Raw genomic sequence first — 22,473 nt, forward strand, 5'->3', positions numbered from 1 at the left:
CATTTAAAATGTCTAGCTTTTAATAAATAATTATCTGACACCCAAAGTTTTAATTTGATGTAAAATGAATAGAAGTCAATTACTGTATATAGTGACTATTAAGTCTAATATATTTACCCTAGTAAGCTATAGTACTTTTTCCTTTGGGAAGGTACCATCTGTGCAGTCTGCAATTTTGTTGAAGAAAGATGTTGAATCTATTTAATATTTCTTGAAAAATAATTGATTTCTGTGCATTTTTTTTCACACTGCATCAAATTAAGGTTGATTACGTTGATTAAGCATCATGAGGTGGAGCGTGAGGGGTGGTTCCCTATTTTTTATTTATTTATTTTTGTTGTTGCTGGGAGTTGGAACCCTATTAGTTAGGTTGCTTAATATTTATGCTAAGTACTCTTTAAAATACCAGAATAGGGAGGATGGTGTAGGTCTAAGTTTATTAGATTGATCAGTATTGCTGAACTATGAAATATTTTTTTTGTATACAGGTATAACAGAATAGCTTTAGTGTAGTTGTTGTTTTAAACTTGAGTATGAACTTATACAAAATGCAGCAAGATATTTAAAAAACAGTTTTGTTGATTAAAAAACACTATATCGGATTCATATCGGTATCGGCAGATATCCAAATTTATGATATCGGTATCGGTATCGGACATAAAAAAGTGGTATCGTGCCATCTCTAATACAGTGGGGGAAAAAAAAAAAAGATTTCTGCTTGAATTATTTATTTATTACTTTGTTACTTTGGTGCAGTAACAATTGCAGAGTGTGGCAAATCTTTTCCACTAGCAAAAGTAAAAAAAAAAACTATGAAAATACAGTTAAAAGTCTAACATTTTTATGTTCTCCTTCATATTTTTCAAAGCAGTATAGTTGGATGGACTGAAGTGTATTCCAGGTCGAATCTGGAAAAGTTAGTAAATGTGTAAAGTTAGTGTATATATTGTGCGACTATTGTTTATTGGAACAAGGTTGTGAGCCTGGAATGGGTTTCCCATTAGATGTGAGGTAAAGTTAAACTAAACAATATAGTTAACCACTAAGGTTGAAATAAGCTGGAACTTTCCTGTAAATCAAAGTTTTTCACACATCGCGTTTAAAGCAGAAGAATAACCACAACTTCCCTGATTGAACTGCAGAGCTAAAGAGAAAAGGACGTGATGGACTATTTTTATTTCAGTGAGCCCTTTGAACACCACACCTGACAAAATAAGGAAATTAGAGATATTAGAGTTAAAAAAAAAAAGTGCTGATATCTCACATCTATTGTTCTGAGAGCTTGAACACTCCGATAACAATGAGGTGATGTTACAGCGCGGAAGGCAACGGCGGCGACTCAGGCGATGGCGATCCGGACCAGGCGAAGCACAGGCAGAGGCCGGACCAGGCGAAGCACAGGCAGAGGCCGGACCAGGCGAAGCACAGGCCGGGGCCAGACCAGGCAAAGCACAGGCCGGGGCCGGACCAGACGAAGACGAAGACTCGGATGAAGCCGGACCAGACGAGGACGAAGACTCGGATGAAGCCGGACCAGACGAGGACGAAGGCTCTGAGGCTGGACCAGACGAGGCTGAAGGCTCTGAGGCTGGACCAGACGAGGCTGATGATGATGATGATGATGCTGCAGCAGGCGAGGATGATGATGATGTTGCAGCCGGTGAGGATGATGATGATGCTGCAGCAGGCGAGGATGATGATGACGCTGCAGCAGGCGAGGATGATGATGAAGCTGCAGCAGGTGGCTGAACGGGCCCCTCGGACCCTCCAGGGGAGGCAGGGGGCTGAACGGGCCCCTCGGACCCTCCAGCGGAGGCAGGAGGCTGAACGGGCCCCTCGGACCCTCCAGCGGAGGCAGGAGACGAAGGCCGGAGCGGTCCCTCGGACCCTCCAGCGGAGACTAGAGACGAAGACCGGAGCGGTCCTACGGACCCTCCAGCAGAAGTCATCACTAAGCCAGCAGTCATGGAGGCCACTAGCTGACACAAAGGCGACTGGCAATGCACTGAGCACTGGCTCTGCCCAGGCAACGCTGACATGGTGCAGTTCTCAGGTGGCTGCTTAAACTTCAGGGGTCCAGAATTAGCTGGGGACTGAGACCTAGCCTCTGGGGAAGCCCCGGAGCGGCAAACTGTGCCAATGGCGGCTAAACTATGAAAAGCACCTTGAGTTGAAATTAGACTTTCTCCCTGCATGGAGTGAATGAGTGAAACTGGTAATACTGGAGCCAGAGCTACGGGTAGCGGGGGCACTGGAGCTACTGGGGCCTGCGCTACAGGCGGCACTGGAGCTACTGGGGCCTGCGCTACAGGCGGCACTGGAGCTACGGGGGACACCGGAGACTGAACTGAGGGGGACACCGGAGACTGAACTGAGGGGGACACCAGAGACTGAACTGAGGGGGGCACCGGAGACTGAACTGAGGGGGGCACCGGAGACTGAACTGAAGGGGGCACAGGAGACTGAACTGAGGGGGGCACCGGAGACTGAACTGAAGGGGGCACCGGAGACTGAACTGAAGGAGGCACAGGAGACTGAACTGAAGGAGGCACAGGAGACTGAACTGAAGGAGGCACAGGAGACTGAGCTGAGAGGAGCACTGGCTGCGGGGAAGCTAACTGAGCTGAGAATGGCTGCGGGGGAGCTAACCGAGCTGAGAGTGGCTGCGGGGGAGCTAACTGAGCTGCCGGTAGCTGCACAGGCGATAAGCAGCTCGCGTTGACATCCGCCACACAAAACGCAGCCCCTGAATGAACAGTCATGCAGTCCGAAAATGAAAAAGAGTCCTCACTCACCACAGCCGGCGATTTAGAAGCCCGAACGTCCGGCTGTGGGGTGGCGCGCTTGCGGCGCGATCGGCGTTTCTTCCCCGCAGACGGCTCCGACGGGCCGGGCAAGATCACATCCGGTGAGTCGGGCAGCGAGGCAGGAGTGGCTGAGAGAAGGTGGGGTGTGTGCCGGAGAAAAGCCTGCACGGTCGGAGGAAGCAAAGTTAGAAGCCATGGCAGGCCGGAAAAGAGCCGTTGTAGCCGACTTTCCACGGCGCGGCGAAGCTCCTCTGGAGGGTCCTCAAGCCACAGCCCGAGGAGAATCTCCACGTTATATGTAACGTCGTCCCGGAGCTCCTCGGACGGATTTACTGCCGCTGGGTCCATGGTGGCTGGTTCGTACTGTCACGGATTGCCGGGGCAAGCCGTGTGGAATTGTAGAAAGGGACCAAAAGGCGGCAGCTCTGGTGCAGGTGAGTGTTTATTCACAGAGGTGGGTAAGTACAAACAACGGTGGCGACAAAACATGAAACTGGAAACCTAAACTGGGTAAACTAATAAGACAAACCAGAAACGAGGATGCAGGGAGGTCTGGAGAAATACATACGGGAAGACGCAGGGAGACCGAGGGGAAACAACACAGACGAACCAGCAATTACTATGACAGAAGACACAACTTAAATACACTCAGAGAACACAGGGAGATTACATACAGGTGGGAACACAGCTGGGAGTGATCACGTGACAAGAGTAGGGAGACAAACTGAAACACTCACATAAGACGCAGACCTTCACAATAAGACAGGAAACACATACATGCAATGACATAACACACCAACTAAACACAGACTGGGGGACACAGAACATAGGAACATGAACCATGAAACAGAAGAGTATAAACACCCAAGGTAACCAAAACCACAGAATACTAATTTTTTTTTTTTATTTAACCTTTATTTAACCAGGAATGTCCCGTTGAGATCAAAGACCTCTTTTTCAAGGGAGTCCTGGCCAAGAGGCAGCACATTTCAAGACAAATACATACGAACAAACAAAGTTAAAATTACACAAAACAATTACACATTATTGAGGCAGCCTGTAGGCCTTTGAGTTTAGTTTTAAAAACATTTAAAGACAACAATTCAGTTAGTTTCCAGTCTTTCTGTAACATGTTCCACGAAAAAGGCGCAGAGTGGACAAAGGCTTTCTTACCCAGCTCTGTGCGGACAAGGGGAACAGACAACAGCAGCTGATCATTTGAGCGCAAGGAGTAAGAACCACTATTTGTCCTTGTGACCAAAGTACAAATATAAGGAGGCAGCAATCCAAGCATAGCTTTGTAAGTAAAAGTGTACCAATGCCTCTGTCTTCTAATGGCCAAAGAAGGCCATTTTACTCTTAAGTACAAATCACAGTGATGGGTCAGGTATTTACAATTGGTAATAAACCTCAAGGAAGCATGATACATCGTGTCCAACATTAGAAGACATGAAGAAGAAGCGTTCATATACAGAATGTCACCATAATCTAACACAGATAAAAAGGTTGCAGTGACAAGACGTTTTTTTACTGCAAAAGAAAAGCACTGTTTATTACGGAAGAAAAAACGAAGTTTAAGTCTCAGTTTCTTTACTAGTCTCTGTATATGTGGTTTAAAGGTGAAGGAGTCATCAATCCAGACACCAAGGTATTTATATTCATGAACTATCTCTATGACATTTCCTTCAAGGGTGGACACCACTGGAATAGGCTCCGGGACCTTCTTTGACTTGGAAAACAACATTAGCTTAGTCTTGTCAGCATTGAGAACTAATTTTAGCTGAATAAGTGAATGCTGGAAAGCAACAAAGGCTTTCTGTAAAGTTTCAATGGCCTGAGCAAGAGATGATCCATAACAGTAAATAACTGTGTCGTCAGCATAAAAATGCAAATTTGTGTCTGAGACATTTTGACCCAAGTCATTAATATATAAAAGGAACAGAAGGGGACCCAAAACTGAGCCCTGTGGCACCCCCTTGTGGACAGCAACAAATTTAGAACAAAGACCTTCAAGTTTAATGCACTGGGTTCTATTTTTCAGATAATTTGAGAACCACGCTAATGCATGTTCTGACAATCCAAGGCTGAGCAGTCTGTTTTTTAGGACTGCATGATCAACAGTGTCAAAAGCTTTTGAGAGGTCAATAAAGAGTGACGCACAGTACAATTTCTTATCAAGTGCCACAATAATATCATTTATCACTTTCATAGTGGCAGTGTTAGTACTGTGTTTTTTCCTGAAGCCTGACTGAAATTTGGAAACAATATCATTAGAGTACAAAAACTCTTTCAACTGGTCACAAACTAGAGATTCCAGGATTTTGGATAAAACACACAAATTTGATATTGGCCTATAATTAGTCAACACCGATGGATCACCTCCTTTCAATAAAGGCAAAACGAAAGCTGATTTCCAAACCGATGGAATTTCTTTGGTTTTAATTGAAAAATTAAATAGAATTGAGAGTGGTTCTGCAATAAAATCAGCTGCCAACTTCAAAAAATAAGGTTCCATCAAGTCTGGACCAGGAGGTTTTCTGTGATCCAAAGCCTTTAAAGCTTTATGCACTTCATAAACACTAAAAGGTACAAAGTTAAAACAGTCTCCAGAAAACATAGAGAGTTCTGGGCAAGTATTTGTTAAAAAAGTTTCTGCAGAAGCAAACAAGGAACCCACTGATAGAAAGTGTTCATTAAAACAATTCAAAATTTCAGTTTTATCATTAATTGAGACTGAATCTTTTACAACAGATTTAGGAAAGGTTTGAGTCATTTTATTGGCGGAAAAAGACTTGATTACTTTCCAAAATTTCTGTGGATCATTGAGGATTTTCTCGACCTTTAATTCTAACTTTCCGTAAGGGGGCATGTTTATTAACAATTCCCATAAAACTTTCCTTAAAATATGTCCAAGCTAGCTCTACATCTGGTAATAGTCCGATTTTTTCCCAATTAACTAATGACAAATCATGATGAAAAGCCTGTTCATTAAATTGTTTAAGATTCCTTTTGCACACTATGCATGGCTTACATTTTGGAATTTTAGCATTTCTGCAAACAGCAACAACACAGTGATCACTTAGGTCATTACAGAAAACACCAAGTGAAGAGAATTTATGAGGTACATTTGTTAAAACCAAATCAATTAATGTAGACTTTTCAGGGCATTTAAGATTTGGCCTGGTAGGAAGATAGACTAGCTGGGTAAGATTAATTGAATCGCAGAATTCTTTAAATTCACCAGAAGTTGCATTTAGCCAGTCCCAGTTCAAGTCTCCAGCCATTAGTAGTTCAGTATAATTTAGTTTAGCCAAAAGGTGCTTTAATGAAGATAATGCCTCTTTTGAAGCAGATGGGGGCCTGTAACACCCAGCAATGGTTATCGAAAAAGTATTAGCAATATCTACATTCAAGGCCAAAAACTCCATTTGTTTGCATATCGATTGGGACAGAACAATCGAAGCATTAAATCTTGATTTGACATAAATAGCTACACCGCCTCCTTTTTTTGGCCTATCAGTGCGATATACATTGTACCCATATATGTTAATGTCTTCATTAGTAATAGATTTAGTTAACCAAGTTTCAGAAATTATAACAACATCTGCATCTGTAGATTTAACCCAAATTTTGACCATGTCCATCTTCGGTAGTAGGCTGCGCACATTAAGATGAATATATTTGACACCAGACATTATTTTAAAATCAGAAGGAGTCTGGGAATATTGCAGTTCAGGGCCAGGATTTGGTTGCACATTTCCTGACAAAAGTAGAAGCAAGACAATCAACAACCTCTGTTTCGCCTTTGATTTGGGTTCAATGCTTTGATATGTTGAACTAATAAACTAAACAAACACGGAGTCGCAGACTCCGGATCATGACAGATGGATGGATGGATGGATGGATGGATGGAAGGAGCCTGACATATTAAATAACCACAAACTCTATTTCAGTCAGTTCATCATGTGAAACAGGTCACACACTGTACAATCTACACTGAAAAACTAGGATTGGCTATCTCTTGGATTTATGCAAGCATCTTGCGTGTATTTAAAACAATTGCCTCGTGCTTTATAGTTAAGTGAAACTATATAGTGTAGTACTACATGATATGCAGAGAGGGTAGATTAAATTGTTCATATCATGTTCGAGTGAAGTAGGTCAATAATATAGCAATGTTATTGACACCGCTCGGGATTTTAGTCTCGCACGCTTTGGACCGTGGTTTGAGGAAGGCATCCATCTCAGTCAAGTCAAGCGGCCGCCTCTACTTTTACTGGTATACCGAAAAAGGTAAATTGGGTGGTTGTTACAAAAGTCTACCTTGTAATTTGAACACAAAAATTTCATGTTTCTATCTTGAACGCAATTAAATCATGTAGGATCTGTATGAAACTCAACAACTTAATTTGTTCTTGTTGAGATCCATTCAATTTTTATGGTATCCAGACTATAGACTTTGTTGAACATTATCTAATATGAAGACAACATGTAATATTTAAGTGACCAAGTAGTACTGGGGTAAAAGTTATTGAAAAGTGTTGAAATAAAATGACAAAATTGTGAAGGATTAAAATATTCCAAGAGCTCACCTTACTTCATCTGAACATGTTTCAATCGTGTTTTATCAACACAAAATGCACAGGTTTATTGAATATGAGTAAGTTGTGTTTTGGTTTATGTTATCGTTTAATGTTATCTTAATCTTTTAATGTAGTTGATATGTGGTTTTCAGCATAGTTTACTTTTTATTATCAACCCAAGAAATTTAATTTCAGTCACTTTTTCTATTTCAGCATCATTTATAGTTTTCTTGGTGGTGAAAGTATAATAATTTTAAAATATCATGGATTTAGCTGAGCTTAAGTTGAGTGTTAATTTAATGTAATTAAAACAGTTCTTTAATTTACTTCATTAATTTTTCAGTATATTCAGAAGCTGATTCCACATCAGCACAGAAGGCTGGTGTCATCTATAAATACTACTGTTTGTAGCGTTCTGGAAATTACACAGAACAACAATGGTCCTAAAACAGATCCCTGATGAACCCCACATATCGTAGTTTAAAATTATGACTTAACGTTCTCAATTTGAACAAACTGGTTTCAGTTTTCAACATAATGTTTCATCCAGAGTGAAACCGCTCTGATTCCATACATGTGTATTTTTTAAATAATCAATTACAATTAAAATAATTCATGATCAACAGTGTAAAAGGTTTTTTTTGTTTTTCTATAGAAATAACCTAGTGTAATGGAAGGACTAATACACTAGGTTATTTCTATACAAACTTTTAAGTTAAACCTTATCAACAAAGACTTTCAGTGCATGGCTTGAAGTTGTTTTCAGTCTAAACCCATATTGCTGTTCATGTAACACTTTATTTTTTGTGATTTCTATTTATATTTCATACAATATCTTGTGGAATCTTTCTAGTGTTTTTTCTAGTGTCAATGATACTTGAGCTTTGAGTGCTCAGATAGAGTAGAAAAGCACTATATAAAAACCAGTCCCTTTACCATTTACATTGCATTACTTTACTTATTTACTCACTGCATTACTTATGTGGTACTCTGTTTTAAAAGCTCTGTCACATAATTATCAGTTAACAACAAAAGTATTAGGGCAAAATCCATCCATAAAAGAAATCACAATGAACAGATTTATCGTCATGAGGTCATATACAACTTTTTTTTATAAAGTATTTGGATCTCAACAAAGAGCCAGCAGAAAAATTGATGAAAACCAGCTCATTAGCACTTGGAAACCTGTCGATTTCTGCCTGCATTACCTGTTTAAAATTAAGCCATTGCTGCTTGGTTGAGTATCACTCCACCTTCTCCTTCTGAGAAAGACTGAATGTCATGTTTGGTGGGAAGTTGTTTCTTTCCTGAGCACAGTTTCCAATTAGCCATCAAAATCTTTTCTTATAATTCAGCAAATTCATTTCAAGGTGTTTTGTTAAATATAGGAACAGTAATCTGTTACATTAGAGCATTTCAGAGAAATTCATGTCGTTGCATTCGTATGTTAAAACTACGACAAAACTAGAATGAACATTTGTTAAATAGGCAATAACCTGTTAGTGCAGATCAAGAAGGTGATGATATATCAATGTGTCCTTTTTTCCAGCTCTTTCTAAAGGCAGTGAAAACACATCTAATATTGCAGCTTTGTTTTTTTTTGCATGTTCTCAATGGCACCGCCTAAAATGTTGCACTGTTCAATATTATGGAGCACATTTCTCAGCAATGCTGGCATCTCACCACAGGTCTCCTCCACCCCACCACAAGTTTGACACATTAATGCATACATTCAGTTGAATCTCCCACCCCCTACATTACACAAATCTCCAGACTGATAGATGCTGTGATACAGGAGAAAGGCAGGTAAGGAGAGGGAGGATCTTCATGTAAAATTCACTTAGCTGCCATATTTTATTCCTCTGGGACAAGATTAATTGCGCTGTGACTTGTTTCAGGTTGGGGTAGAGGGTGTGCACAGAAAAATGGCAGTGCCTGCTGGTCCAACCCCTAGCCCCTTCCTCATTCCCGACTCCCTCTCCTCTCCCCTCCTCCGTGTGGCGACCATCTCTTAATACATCCTGAGAAATTGAGGTTAAGAGGGGATATCCGGGGGGTTATCTGGCATCATGGCGCTTGGCGTGGGGAGATTGATGGTCTTAAGAGGCCGGGGTGCTGTGGTCATATTCATATGGTAATTCTCCCCCATTGTCCCTGTGGAAACCGAGGCTTTCTTTAATCTGTGAGGGAGGCCTCCTCTACCTCTCTCTGTTTAAATGAAGCCCATCGTCACTTTATCATCTCCACAGATGCTGTGATGACGAACAGCGGCCACTGACGTCTGGATGAATACATCAGAGTAATCTGTTTTGTGTATGTGTAAATTAAAAAGGGGAAGAGGTGGGAGAATTGTTGATAGAATAATGCTACATGGTGAATTTAATGATAACCCTATAGTTGATATCATTTTAATCCCCATCCATCCCACAAAAGAGGAAAGATAACTTCAATCCATTTGTGACTAAGAAGCATTCACAGTTTCAACTCTTGAAGTCCAGTTCTGTGATAGCAATCCTCTGTGATAAAGGTGTGATGGTTTTACACTTGTAAATCCGTCTATTCAAACATCCGGCATCATATGAATGCATTACACCTTTTTATTTATTAATCTTGCAGTGGAGGGGTCGACAATATTTTTCAAAATGCCATATTTATTCACGCCTATGTTCAAAAGGGAAAATCAGTTTCATTATGTTGCTTTGTGTGTTTGTATTCATGCATAATTCTATATGGCGATTAGCTGCTTCTAACTCAGTGACTCACACATGACGATTAAAATTAACACCTAAATAGAAGTCAGTCGAGTTATTTCTTCTGAGACATAGAAGAGCAGATCTGTACAGATGCGCAGTAAACCTGTCTGTGGTTAATCTATATGCACACATGGCGAATCTATATATGTAGACCACGATTTCTCTTTATAAATGGCTTATCTATATACTTGGTGGATCTATATATCCAGTACATGCCTGATCAATACTAATGAATCTGAGTTCAGTGGATAGACAACAAGATGTCCCCTCTGAGAGAAAGCTGTATGGACCCAGAGCATCAAGCAGCACAAGTACACATAAAATATATATAAAGAAAGGGAGACAGAAAGGCACTAAAAAGGATGTTTCTTTAGTGCAGGGGTGGGCAACTCCAGGCCTCAAGTGCCGGGTCGTGCAGGTTTTAGATATCGCCCTGGGTCAACACGCCAGAATCAAATGATTACTTCATTACCAGGTCTCTGAAGAACTTCATGACATGTTGAGGAGGTAATTTAGCAATTTGAATCAGCTGTGTTGGATCAAGGACACATCTAAAACCTGCAGAACATCTGCCCTTGAGGCCTGGAGTTGCCTACCCCTGCTTTAGTGGATTGTCTTTAGTTTACTTGTTACAAATTCATCTATTTAATAATAATAATAATAATAATAATAATAATAATAATAATAATAATAATGGATACTTTATTGATCCCCATGGGGAAATTACTTGTTTTTTCTCTGCATTTGACCCATTCACTCAGTGAAGCAGTGGGCAGCCCACTAAGCAGGCGCCCGGGGAGCAGTGTGTAGGGACGGTACCTTGCTCAGGGGTACCTCAGGGTAGCCGTTAAGTGGATTCGAACCGCCGACCTTCCGATCATGGGGCGACCACTTATTGGTATCTTCTTGTCAGATCTAAAGTCACAGTGTAGTGTAAAGACAATACGCTTAGCATGCAGTGTCAGTCTGTTCAAAAAATATTTTCTGACAAACTTAGTATAAATAATGCTAAAATGAATACCAAACCAGAAGGTTCTTCTATAATTTGGAAAACACCATAAACATCCAGGAGCAATTCAATTCTGTTCAATTTACTTCAGCTTTATTTATAGAGATTGACAGACCACGTGACTTTCGCGCATTGCATGCCGTGAACTTGTGGCAAAACAATCCAAGTACCTGCATCAAATGCAAGCATTTGCAGCACCGCAAAACGTTCATTCTTCGGTTCCAATAAATTCTTGCTTTTTCTTTGCCCCCCAAAAAGGTATGTACAAAACGAAGGAGAACAATGCTGGTCCGTACAAAGACAGACTTGATGAAAAGTCAAAGAAAAGATACGAGGAAAAAAATCAAACCAGTGAAAGGGTTAGACCCTTACGAGCACACAGAGGGACAAAAACTGCAGACTTGGATGGCATCCATCTATTAATCCATTCTGTTGTGTTTTTCCTCATCAGGGTCCCCGGGCCTATCCCAACATGGTTTTAAATAAGCAGGGGACTAATCTGAAAAACAAAAACAAAAAAACAACGCTGCTGGCAGAAAATAAGAAACAGGTGAAAGTGATAACATGACAGTGAATACCAAACACATGAGGCAAGTTAGTAGCAAAAGTAGCAGAAAAGTCCAAAAAGCAGAGAAAACAGTTCAAGAGCTATTCACCAAAACAGTGGAGCGGTTTAGGGGATTGGCCAGTGGTCCTGTAGCAGGAAGCCAGCAACAGAGACCTTCTGGTGGTTTGGCTGGAGGCCAGTGTCAGCAGAGGTGACGGTACACGTCAGGCTTGGCCAGAAACTGACAGTAACCACGAAGAACTTCTGGTGATGTTTTTATGTTGAAACCATGTTTATGCTTACTGACAAAGTATTAAAGATTAGATAAAATCAATCTGTCTCTACAGGAACTCCAGGATTCCAAAAGCATTAAGAGAAAAAGAGAGTAAGTATGACAAAAGTCCAATAAGACACAATCTGCAGTTTTGATTAAATTGGGCTGCAGTGACTCTCTCTCTTCACTGACCATCCATTGACTTCTTGTAGGTCGCTGCTGCTGGTGTGGACACTTTAGTCAACCCCGTCAACACACACCATCACCCCGTCGTCTCTTCTTAATCAATACAGGAATTAATCATCAAAAATATCTACGTGACAAACCAATTATTAATCTGCGCTGTCAAGTCCAATAAAGTGATAATGAATTTAGTGGAAATGCTGTGGACTCCATTTGTTCATTAACTGCTGATGGCTGCTGTAATGACTGCTCAGTGTCACCTGGATAATCTACTGCTATTGGAAGCACTGGGCACACACTCAAATACACCCACACACACACCCACACACACACACAAAAGGATATATGTATAAATATATGGGAAATTTTTTAGAAAAACAAGTAAAATAATTTCCCCTCCCTGTCCTCCTTTTTCTTCGTTCCTTCATTTTATCACCATTTACTCTCTCCTCCTCCTCTCCTCCATCTCTTCTTATTGATGTCTTATCTCCTCGCTCCAATAAGCGTCTAATCAACAGCAGAGTGAATCAGATCAGATCAAAGCAGGTTGATGAATCTGGGAATCATTTACTGGGGCTGACCGACTCTTCTAAACCACAGGAACATATTTTAAGGATGATAGCTTGATGAAATGATGATGTGTACATTCCACACCATGAGTCTACTGCTTGCACTTAATAAGAGCTGCAAAACTTAGGATTATGTTTTACTACAAAATAAAAGGCATGTTATTAATCAAAGTTTACAAATTTATAGGACTGTATTTTCCATCTCTTTAAAAGTCGTCCATCATACACTGCTGACATTATATACTGTTAGGTTTATACTGTAACTGGTAAACCAAAAACTAACGCAGGTATCCCTGACCTGAAGTGATCAAAATGTGAATACTGTAAGTTTGACACAGTTTCATATTTCACTTAATGGTATGCATTCCCAAAGCTTTTTAACAATGAAAATGTAAATTTAACAATGAGCACTTATATATATAAATATATATGTAGAAAACCCCTGTGATTTGTGTATATAGACTGTTCCACGGACCCCCTCTAACCACTGCTAAGATGGTACATTCCTCCCATCCTTTGTTTGTGTTTGCGCTGGTTCACTGTGATAGCGCTGGTGGAGCTGGGCTGTTGTACTGAACATGTGTCGTGCGTGTGTGTGAATGATAAGTAAGTGCCTTGTATTTGTTTGTTCTATGGTTGTAACTTATCATACACTTGCCTATCTACATTGTGTGATGCCTTTATAGAGTTTTCCAGCGGTTTGTGTAGCCACGAGACACTGTATATTCACGCTGATTTGACCAAAATGGCGGTACCCTTGTGAACTGAGCTGCCCAAAGTAAAGATGGAGTCTATCCCTGTGCAGCAGCCCATTTGTGTCCACCAGGGGGTGGTGTTTAGTCATTTCTGTTCAACCCTTTCTGTATTATTTAGACCAGTTTGGTTGACTTTAATTGTTTGCTAATTGTAATTTCTGTTATTTTACAGAACCACACACACATATACATATACTCACACGAATTCACTTCTGGAGATGTTTGGATTAAAAGAACCCTAATTATCATTGCTGTGGACCCTCTCTTTCATCATATAAGTCACCTGTGCCTTCTGACCGAGGATAGGAAAATCCTGCTGTAATTTGCCAGTCTATTAAGCACACACATGTCCAGTTCAAGTGGTCCTTCGAGCCGGAGTAATTACAGCATTTCCTAACATGGCGACATCCCGATATGATGAAGAACAACAAGGTGCCCGGCAAAGGAGACCACATAGGGCTCCAAGATATCTGAATGACTTCATCTGGACCTATCCCCCACAGCCGACTAACCCAGTTCCACCGAATACTAATGCAGCTACTCCAATACACCAAACCGCTGGCATCGACGGCTCACCAGAGATGGAGAGAATAAGGAGGATGGAGCAGTGTGTTACTCAGGTACAGGAGCAGATGAGGGAGATACAGAGCGCTATACAAGTGTCTTTGAGCTTTGGCCAAAGAACCCCCCAAGTACAGTTACAAACCCAGGTCCGGAGCCATAGTATGCCTTTACTAACTGTGGATAATAATCCTACACAAGCTCCTCCTATGGGCGGACTAGAAAACATCCCTCCCATATCTCCAGTAATACCTAGCCCTCAGTTTCATACTGTACAGCAGACCTCCCCTTCCACAGCTCATCATGTTGATAACCCTCAAATATTACAGTCAACAGCTCCTACTCTCCCTGTTAACCGACCTATTCCTCAGCCCCCTCTATACGTCCACTCTTCCATGCCATCAGCTGCTCAGCCAACACCAGTGGTACCCCGGTCTGCATCTACAGCAACAGAACAGCCACATCCTCCCTGGTATCAGCAAAGAGACCTGAATTGGCAGTCATCAACCCCACAGTGGTCTGTGCCACACAGTGCTGCTCAGTTTAGTATCCCTGGCACTATGCAGTACCCTGTCACGCTGCCGCCTGGCATGCCCTCTCCAGGTTATCCGCCTTGGACTTCAGGCCCACCTCTCAGTCAGCCATACGTTACACCAGTGCTGCCACCTGCTGTTAGCTCACAGTATACCTATCAGCATCATGCTCCAGCTGCACCGCCACCTGTCAGTTCACAGCATGATGTAATTCAGAGCAGCCCACAACACTCCTCATCTCTGCTTTCCTCTCAGAGACCGAACTTGATGGAGATGGCTATTTCCTCTTCTTATGGCATCCCAAAACCCAACCTGATCCGCTTCACCACAGGAAAAGAAAGTGATTTCCTGCTACTGAAGAAAGGTCTGGATGGAGTTTTGGGCCCACACCCACATCTGTCTGAGGATTACAAATTCCAAGTACTTCTGGATCATCTAAAGTTTCCTCCTGCGTTTCAGCTTGCAAAGAGGTATGTGCATGACACTATGCCCTTCACTAAAGCAATGCAGGCTCTACAGCAGCGCTATGGACAACCACGCCAATTAGTCCAAGGTGAAATTAACAACATTTTGAGAGCTCCTACAGTGAAAGCTGGAGATACACAAGGGTTTGAAGACTTTGCTCTATCAGTTAGTAGTTTGGTGGGACTACTAAACTCCATGGAAGGAGCTGCTAAGAGCGAACTAGAGTGTGGCTCCCATGTGGACAGGCTTTTGAGTAAACTCCCCTTCTCCTATCAAGACAGTTTTGCTGAATATTGTCTTGCAAAGGGCATCTTGCGGAGTGACTCAGCTAACACCTATACTCTCCCTGACTTTGCACAGTGGTTGGAGAGGAAGTCACAGGCCATACAGATATCACGAAGGGCTACAGAAAGCTACATATCTGATAAACCCCGCTCAGATCGTAGAGACAAGTCATCACGACCATTAAAGACATCCTCATCAGTCTACTATGGCACTGACAAGCCTACAACACCGACGGCTAATACCACTTCAGCCACTACTGACAGTAAAGAACCTATGAAAGGGAAGAAAAGAGAGAAATTTAAGCCCTACTTGCCCCTTCTGTAGCAGTACAGAACATTACTTGAGTTCCTGTTCTGACTTAAGTAAGCTGACTACTACACAGATTATTACATGGATTAATGACAATAAGAGATGCTGGAGATGTGGTCGGAGTCACCAGCCTGACAGTTGCAATCTGAAGAAACCTTGTGCCACCTGTGGAGAACAACACCTGCAGATCCTTCATGAAGCTGCCTCTCGCTCAAACAAGAGTATCCTGACATTGAGTACAGCCTCCAGCATGGTGTATTTGGACCAAGTCACTCATTCAGGCAGAGTCATGCTTAAAGTGGTCCCAGTTACCCTCCACAACAATGGGCGATCTCTGTCCACCTATGCCATTCTTGACGATGGATCAGAGCGGACTATTGTTTTATCTGCAGCGGTTCATTACCTGCAATTAAATATCACAGAGGAGTCCCTCAAACTACGAACCATCAGGCAGGAGGTGTCACAGTTACAAGGCGCATCGGTTTCTTTTGAACTAAGTGCACCCAGCTCTCCCCAAATCAAACATCACATCAGACGTGTCTTCACTGCTAAAGAACTTAATCTGGCAAAACAATCCTGCCCAGTGGACATACTCCGTCAGAGATATCCACATCTGGCCGACGTTCCCATCAAAGCATTTAAGGATGTGCAGCCTATGCTTCTTATAGGCTCAGATAATGTCCAGCTCATCACCCCTCTGTCACCTGTCAAAGTCGGTCCACTAGGCAGCCCTGTTGCTGTCAACACTAACCTCGGTTGGGCCATCCAGGGACCGGCTACCTTTCTACATCTACCTACTGAAGCTTCATGTCTGCACACATCCCTGTTACCATCTCCTTCTCAAGCGTTAAGACAGAACGTTGAGAAGCTGTGGCAGTTAGATGTGCTCCCCTTTCGATCAGAGAAAGAGGTAACTCGCTCTAAACAAGACAAAGAGGCACTGGAGTTACTGCAGAAAACCACAGAACGTGTACAGGTGGATGGAGTAGCTCGTTATGCTACTCCTCTGCTCCGCCGCAGAGACTCCACTAAACTACGAACTGACCATGACGCAGTGATGGCTCTCCTTCGGTCCACAGAGAAGCGCCTGATTAAAGATCCTGATCTAGCGGCTGTGTACAATGCAGAAATACACAAACTGGAACAAGCAGGTTATGTAAGAAAACTCACTCCTGAAGAGGCAAACCTCACAGATGAATCCTGGTTCATTCCCCATCATATTGTGCATCATAACAATAAGCCTAGGATAGTTTTCAACTGTTCCTTCCAATACAGGCAAGACTGCCTTAACGATCAGCTGCTACCAGGTCCAACTCTCGGTCCATCCTTAATAGGTGTCCTGTTGAGATTTAGGGAGCACCCTGTTGCTGTGAGTGGGGACATACAAGGTATGTTCCATCAGGTGCGGCTTCTTCCGCATGACCGGCCCCTGCTGAGATTCGTGTGGAGAGATATGGAAAGAGATCGGAGCCCGGACATTTATGAGTGGTGTGTCCTGCCCTTTGGAACCACATGCAGCCCCTGTTGTGCCACGTATGCCCTTCAGCGCCATGTGCAGGATCATAAAGATGGCAATGAACAAGTACTAGACTCAGTGCTGCTCTCATTTTATGTCGATAACTGTTTGCAATCTCTGCCCTTTGCTTTGCAGGCACGACCACTTGTCGATAACATCAGAGAGTTGCTATCTACTGGTGGTTTCGAAATCCGACAGTGGGCAAGTAACTACCCAGAGGCCATTGCTCATCTCCCCTCTGAAGCAAAGTCCCCTACCTGCGAGCTGTGGTTGACTGAACACCAACCAGATCCCCAAGAACCAACCTTAGGCTTGGCATGGCACTGCTCCACAGACCAGATTGCCTACAGATGTCGGCCAGTGGTTCCTCAGGAGTCAACCATGAGAAATATCTACAGCATCCTCGCCTCTCAATACGACCCACTGGGCTTCATCATCCCCTTCACGACCCGGGCAAAGGTTATTGTTCAACGTCTGTGGCAGAATGACAGGAACTGGGATGATCCCATCGAGGGCGAGTTACTCCAGCGGTGGCAAGAGTGGGTGAGTGAGCTACAGTATCTACAAGAAATCTGTCTGCCTAGATGCTACATAGCCCCAGCAACCCAAGAGGGAACTTTCCAGCTGCATGTATTCTGTGATGCGTCAGAGAGTGCTTACGGAGCAGTGGCATATTTGAGATTTAAATCGGCAGAACATGAGGTCCACACTGCCTTTATCATGGCCAGATCACGTGTAGCTCCCCGCAAGAAACTGTCAATTCCCCGTTTAGAGCTGTGTGCCGTACTGGCTGGGGCACAACTGTCTAGACTCCTCCTCAGTGAGCTTACTCTGCCCATTAGTGAGACTACTTTATGGACCGATTCTACCACTGTGTTGAACTGGATCCAGTCCGAGTCCTGTCACTATAAAGTGTTTGTAGGTACTCGTATTGCCGAAATACAGGAGCTGACTGAGGCCGCCAGCTGGAGGTATGTCCCCTCGGCTTTGAACCCAGCAGATGACATCACCCGGGGAAAACCATTACGTGAGCTGTCAAAACCTAGCCAGTGGATGGATGGGCCCCCCTTCCTGAGACAAGCATCTGAGCAGTGGCCAGCACGACCTACTGTGAGTACAGACACTGAAGATAATACTGAGTTAAAGAAATCAGCTTTCTGTGCCTATGTCACTACAGATTTGGCACAGTCTGATCCTGCATACAACACCTGGGCTGATTTGGTGCAGGCCACCCACCTGTCTTCTCACGGGGCGGCTGGCCTCCCTATGTCAGCAGCACAACGACTAGAGACAGAAGTTCAAATTCTCAAACAGGCGCAACAAGAAAGCTTCCCTGTTGAAGTACACACCCTTAAATCTGGGAAAGAGGTGTACAAAGACAGCAGACTGAGCAACCTTTCTCCCGAATATGACAGTCAGCTTGGCCTCATACGAGTAGGTGGACGTCTCCGGCGAGCAGAGCAGATGGATGTTGACACTCTGCATCCTATCGTGTTGTCACCAGACCATCCTACTACTCAGCTCATCATCAAAGACTATGATACATGTCTCCTGCATCCTGGCCCAGAACGTGTCTTTGCCGAATTGAGACGCAGGTATTGGATTTTAAGAGGCAGACAGGCCATAAGGAAGCATCAGTATCGCTGTTTGGAGTGTAAGAAGTGGAGAGCCAAGCCTGTTTCACCGAAGATGTCTGATCTCCCTGCTACCCGCTTGCGATTAAATCAGCCGCCATTCTGGTCCACAGGAATTGACTGTTTTGGCCCTTTCACTATAAAGATAGGCAGGAGACAAGAAAAACGGTGGGGCATTATATTTAAATGCCTTACGACCCGCTGCATTCACCTCGACCTTCTCACTGGTATGGACACTGACTCCTTTCTCATGGCTCTGCGCAGATTTATTGCTCGAAGAGGAAAACCCTTTGAAATACTGAGTGATCAGGGCACCAATTTCAGAGGAGGAGACAGAGAGCTGCAGGAGGCATTCAAAGTGATGGAGCCACGACTGCAGGAGAAGCTCAGTGAACAGAGCATCACTTTCCACTTCAACCCTCCGCATGCTCCACATTTTGGGGGAGCCTGGGAGCGGGAGATCCGTTCAGTCAAATCTGCACTTCAAGTTGCCCTCAAAGGTCAAGCGGTGCCAGAGGATTTGTTGCTTACTGTTCTTATTGAAGTAGAGGGCATACTTAATTCCAAGCCACTGGGATACGTTTCCTCGGATATTGCAGATGTTGACCCGATCACGCCAAATATGTTGCTCATGGGGCGGCGCGATGCTTCCCTTCCCCAGGCAGTATATGGCACCAGAGAAGAACTTGGAAGGCGAAAATGGCGTCACAGCCAAGTCATAGCGGACCGGTTCTGGACTCAGTTCATTCAGCGCTACCTGCCTGGACTGCAGCCTCGCCAGAAGTGGAACCAGACTACTCCACCTTTGAAAGTGGGACAGACTGTCATGGTGGTGGACTATCAGCTCCCACGGGCTTCCTGGTCCGTAGGACGGGTAACACAGGTATTTCCCAGCCTGGATGGACAGGTGCGAGTAGCTGAAGTCGCCATTGGGGAACATAAATACCAACGGCCTGTGTCAAAACGTATCACGTTACCTGAACTGTCAGCTGAACGTCCTTAGTTATATTCACATGGGTTTTTGATGTTTACTAATGTGCTATACACATTAGGGGGCGGCTGTAGAAAACCCCTGTGATTTGTGTATATAGACTGTTCCACGGACCCCCTCTAACCACTGCTAAGATGGTACATTCCTCCCATCCTTTGTTTGTGTTTGCGCTGGTTCACCGTGATAGCGCTGGTGGAGCTGGGCTGTTGTACTGAACATGTGTCGTGCGTGTGCGTGAATGATAAGTAAGTGCCTTGTATTTGTTTGTTCTATGGTTGTAACTTATCATAGACTTGCCTATCTACATTGTGTGATGCCTTTATAGAGTTTTCCAGCGGTTTGTGTAGCCACGAGACACTGTATATTCACGCTGATTTGACCAAAATGGCGGTACCCTTGTGAACTGAGCTGCCCAAAGTAAAGATGGAGTCTATCCCTGTGCAGCAGCCCATTTGTGTCCACCAGGGGGTGGTGTTTAGTCATTTCTGTTCAACCCTTTCTGTATTATTTAGACCAGTTTGGTTGACTTTAATTGTTTGCTAATTGTAATTTCTGTTATTTTACAGAACCACACACACATATACATATACTCACACGAATTCACTTCTGGAGATGTTTGGATTAAAAGAACCCTAATTATCATTGCTGTGGACCCTCTCTTTCATCATATAAGTCACCTGTGCCTTCTGACCGAGAATAGGAAAATCCTGCTGTAATTTGCCAGTCTATTAAGCACACACATGTCCAGTTCAATATAAGTTATTTTTGGTGCTTAAATGTGAAAAGAAATAGAGAACTATATCCTGTTGCTAGGTGGTTGCTAGGCCATTGAAGTTTTGCACATATGTGACCACTAATCACTTAACTTATTCACAGTTTTGGATGTGTGAAAATTTTTGTGACAATGGAGGATCAAGAGATAAGTCCCCAATCACATAGGCCTATAGGGAATGGTCCAGCATCCATGTGCCAACCAGGGGCAGATCTAGAGAAATTTTCCTAGGCTGGCATGAAAGTGGCATGGAAATCAAATGGGGTGGAAAAGTCAAAGCCATTTTTTACCCATGCTGGTGTTACCTCCTGTAATGTCCATTTTATATGGTTAAAATACAACCAAATACAGTAAGTATACACATGTTTCATTTAAATATAGCCTGTAACTTTATTTTCTTTAGCCCAGATAATTAAACAATTCAGTTACATAAAACATGTGAATTTTGATGTATGTACTGTATAGCCTGTAAAATAAATAAGTATTTAGGTAGTATAGAATCCAGAAAGCTACACAACATGGAGCGGTTCATTTGGTCCAAACCAGGGCCGTGCAGAGATGTTTAAAGGGGCCAGTGCTTAAAGTTAAAAAGGGGGCACATAGAACCTAGCTGAAGAAGAACAACCCACATTCATCAAAAATCTAAAATCACATCAAACTATATCACTGGTGGGGACAATGCAAACCAAATGTAGCCTATGTTTTACCTGATGGGGTACAATGTTGCAGTTGAGGGGTTGCTGCTGCTCCTGTTACTGATAGAGCTGAAAGGCAGGGCTGTGGTGATCTGAGATTGTAGACTGTAAAAAGTCCATAGGAGAGATGGTAGCTGATTAAACATGTGTTATGAGATAATAATAAAACACAAAGATTGGTGACAGCGCTTGGAACCATAAGGCAACAAAACTGTGAGAAATAAACTAAGCTCTGCCTGTGAGCCACTCTTTGCCTCTCTTCCTCCTTCCATCTCTTCATCTCATCTATCACTCTCCACATGGCGTCCATCTGAGAACAAAGTACAATTTGCTATTGCATTAATCTATTATTTAATTATCCACACTTAAAAACTCTTGCACCTAATCCATAATAAAGTAATAATAGAAAAATGTTATAGAACTAAAACATTGTGTTTATTTTTGTTTTTATACTTGAATACCTCTGCAATGCACAAACTGGTACATGTGTTATTGTTACCTGTGCCACTTTTTAATCCAGCTGCTGAGGGATCCACTGCCTCACACAGCTCCTTTTGTCACTGTTCCTCCTCATGTCCTTACAAGGCATGTCTGGAATATGTTATATCATGAGTAATAATTAAAAAAATCTATACACATAAAACACGCACACACGTACACACAGTGACATTTTATACCTTCTCCAGAATACTGTATATAATATGGCCGCAAGTTTGCATCATGGTGCTGATCCAGAATCCTTCCCTTATTATTTATTCATAGTGCTGTAATAATAAAGTAATTCAAATAAAAGAAAATTAAGTAATAAATATAAAATAATGTATTTATGATGATTCAATTTGTTATTCTGCTTCTTAATGATTTTTTTTAAATACAGTGTTTTTTTCATAATATCGTAATTATAATAATCCATAATTATGTGGGTATGCAAATCAGATAGTTTTTACCTCCAGAAAGGCAAAGAAAAGCCCTGTAACTTATGTCTGTGAAGGTTCTCAGTCATCCAGGTCATCGTAGTCAAAGGAGCTTGCAAAGAAAAGCGTCTGGACTTCTTTAAGTTGCTTGAAGACGTTTCACCTCTCATCCGAGAAGCTTCTTCAGTTCTAAGGTCAAATGGTGGAGAGTCCCAGATATAAACCTAGTGGGAGAGACCCCCCACAGAGGGACAAAAGGACCCCCTGATGATCCTCTAATCGCCTGAGCCAAGGTGGGAAACTGGGCGTGGGTCCCAA

At 42.8% G+C, this 22,473-nt stretch overlaps 1 protein-coding gene across 1 annotated transcript; it reads left to right on the forward strand.

Annotated features, from left to right (window-relative positions):
* The first annotated feature begins 15,733 nt into the window (after positions 1–15,733).
* Positions 15,734–20,463, forward strand: LOC143413643 (uncharacterized). Its single transcript, XM_076876946.1, has 2 exons — positions 15,734–20,019; positions 20,341–20,463. The coding sequence occupies exon 1, from the start codon at positions 15,884–15,886 to the stop codon at positions 19,784–19,786; it is 3,903 nt and encodes a 1,300-aa protein (XP_076733061.1). The 5' UTR covers positions 15,734–15,883; the 3' UTR covers positions 19,787–20,019; positions 20,341–20,463.
* The last annotated feature ends 2,010 nt before the right edge of the window (positions 20,464–22,473 follow it).

This window comes from Maylandia zebra, linkage group LG18, assembly GCF_041146795.1.
Source record: "Maylandia zebra isolate NMK-2024a linkage group LG18, Mzebra_GT3a, whole genome shotgun sequence".
NCBI classification, from domain to species: Eukaryota; Metazoa; Chordata; class Actinopteri; order Cichliformes; family Cichlidae; genus Maylandia; species Maylandia zebra.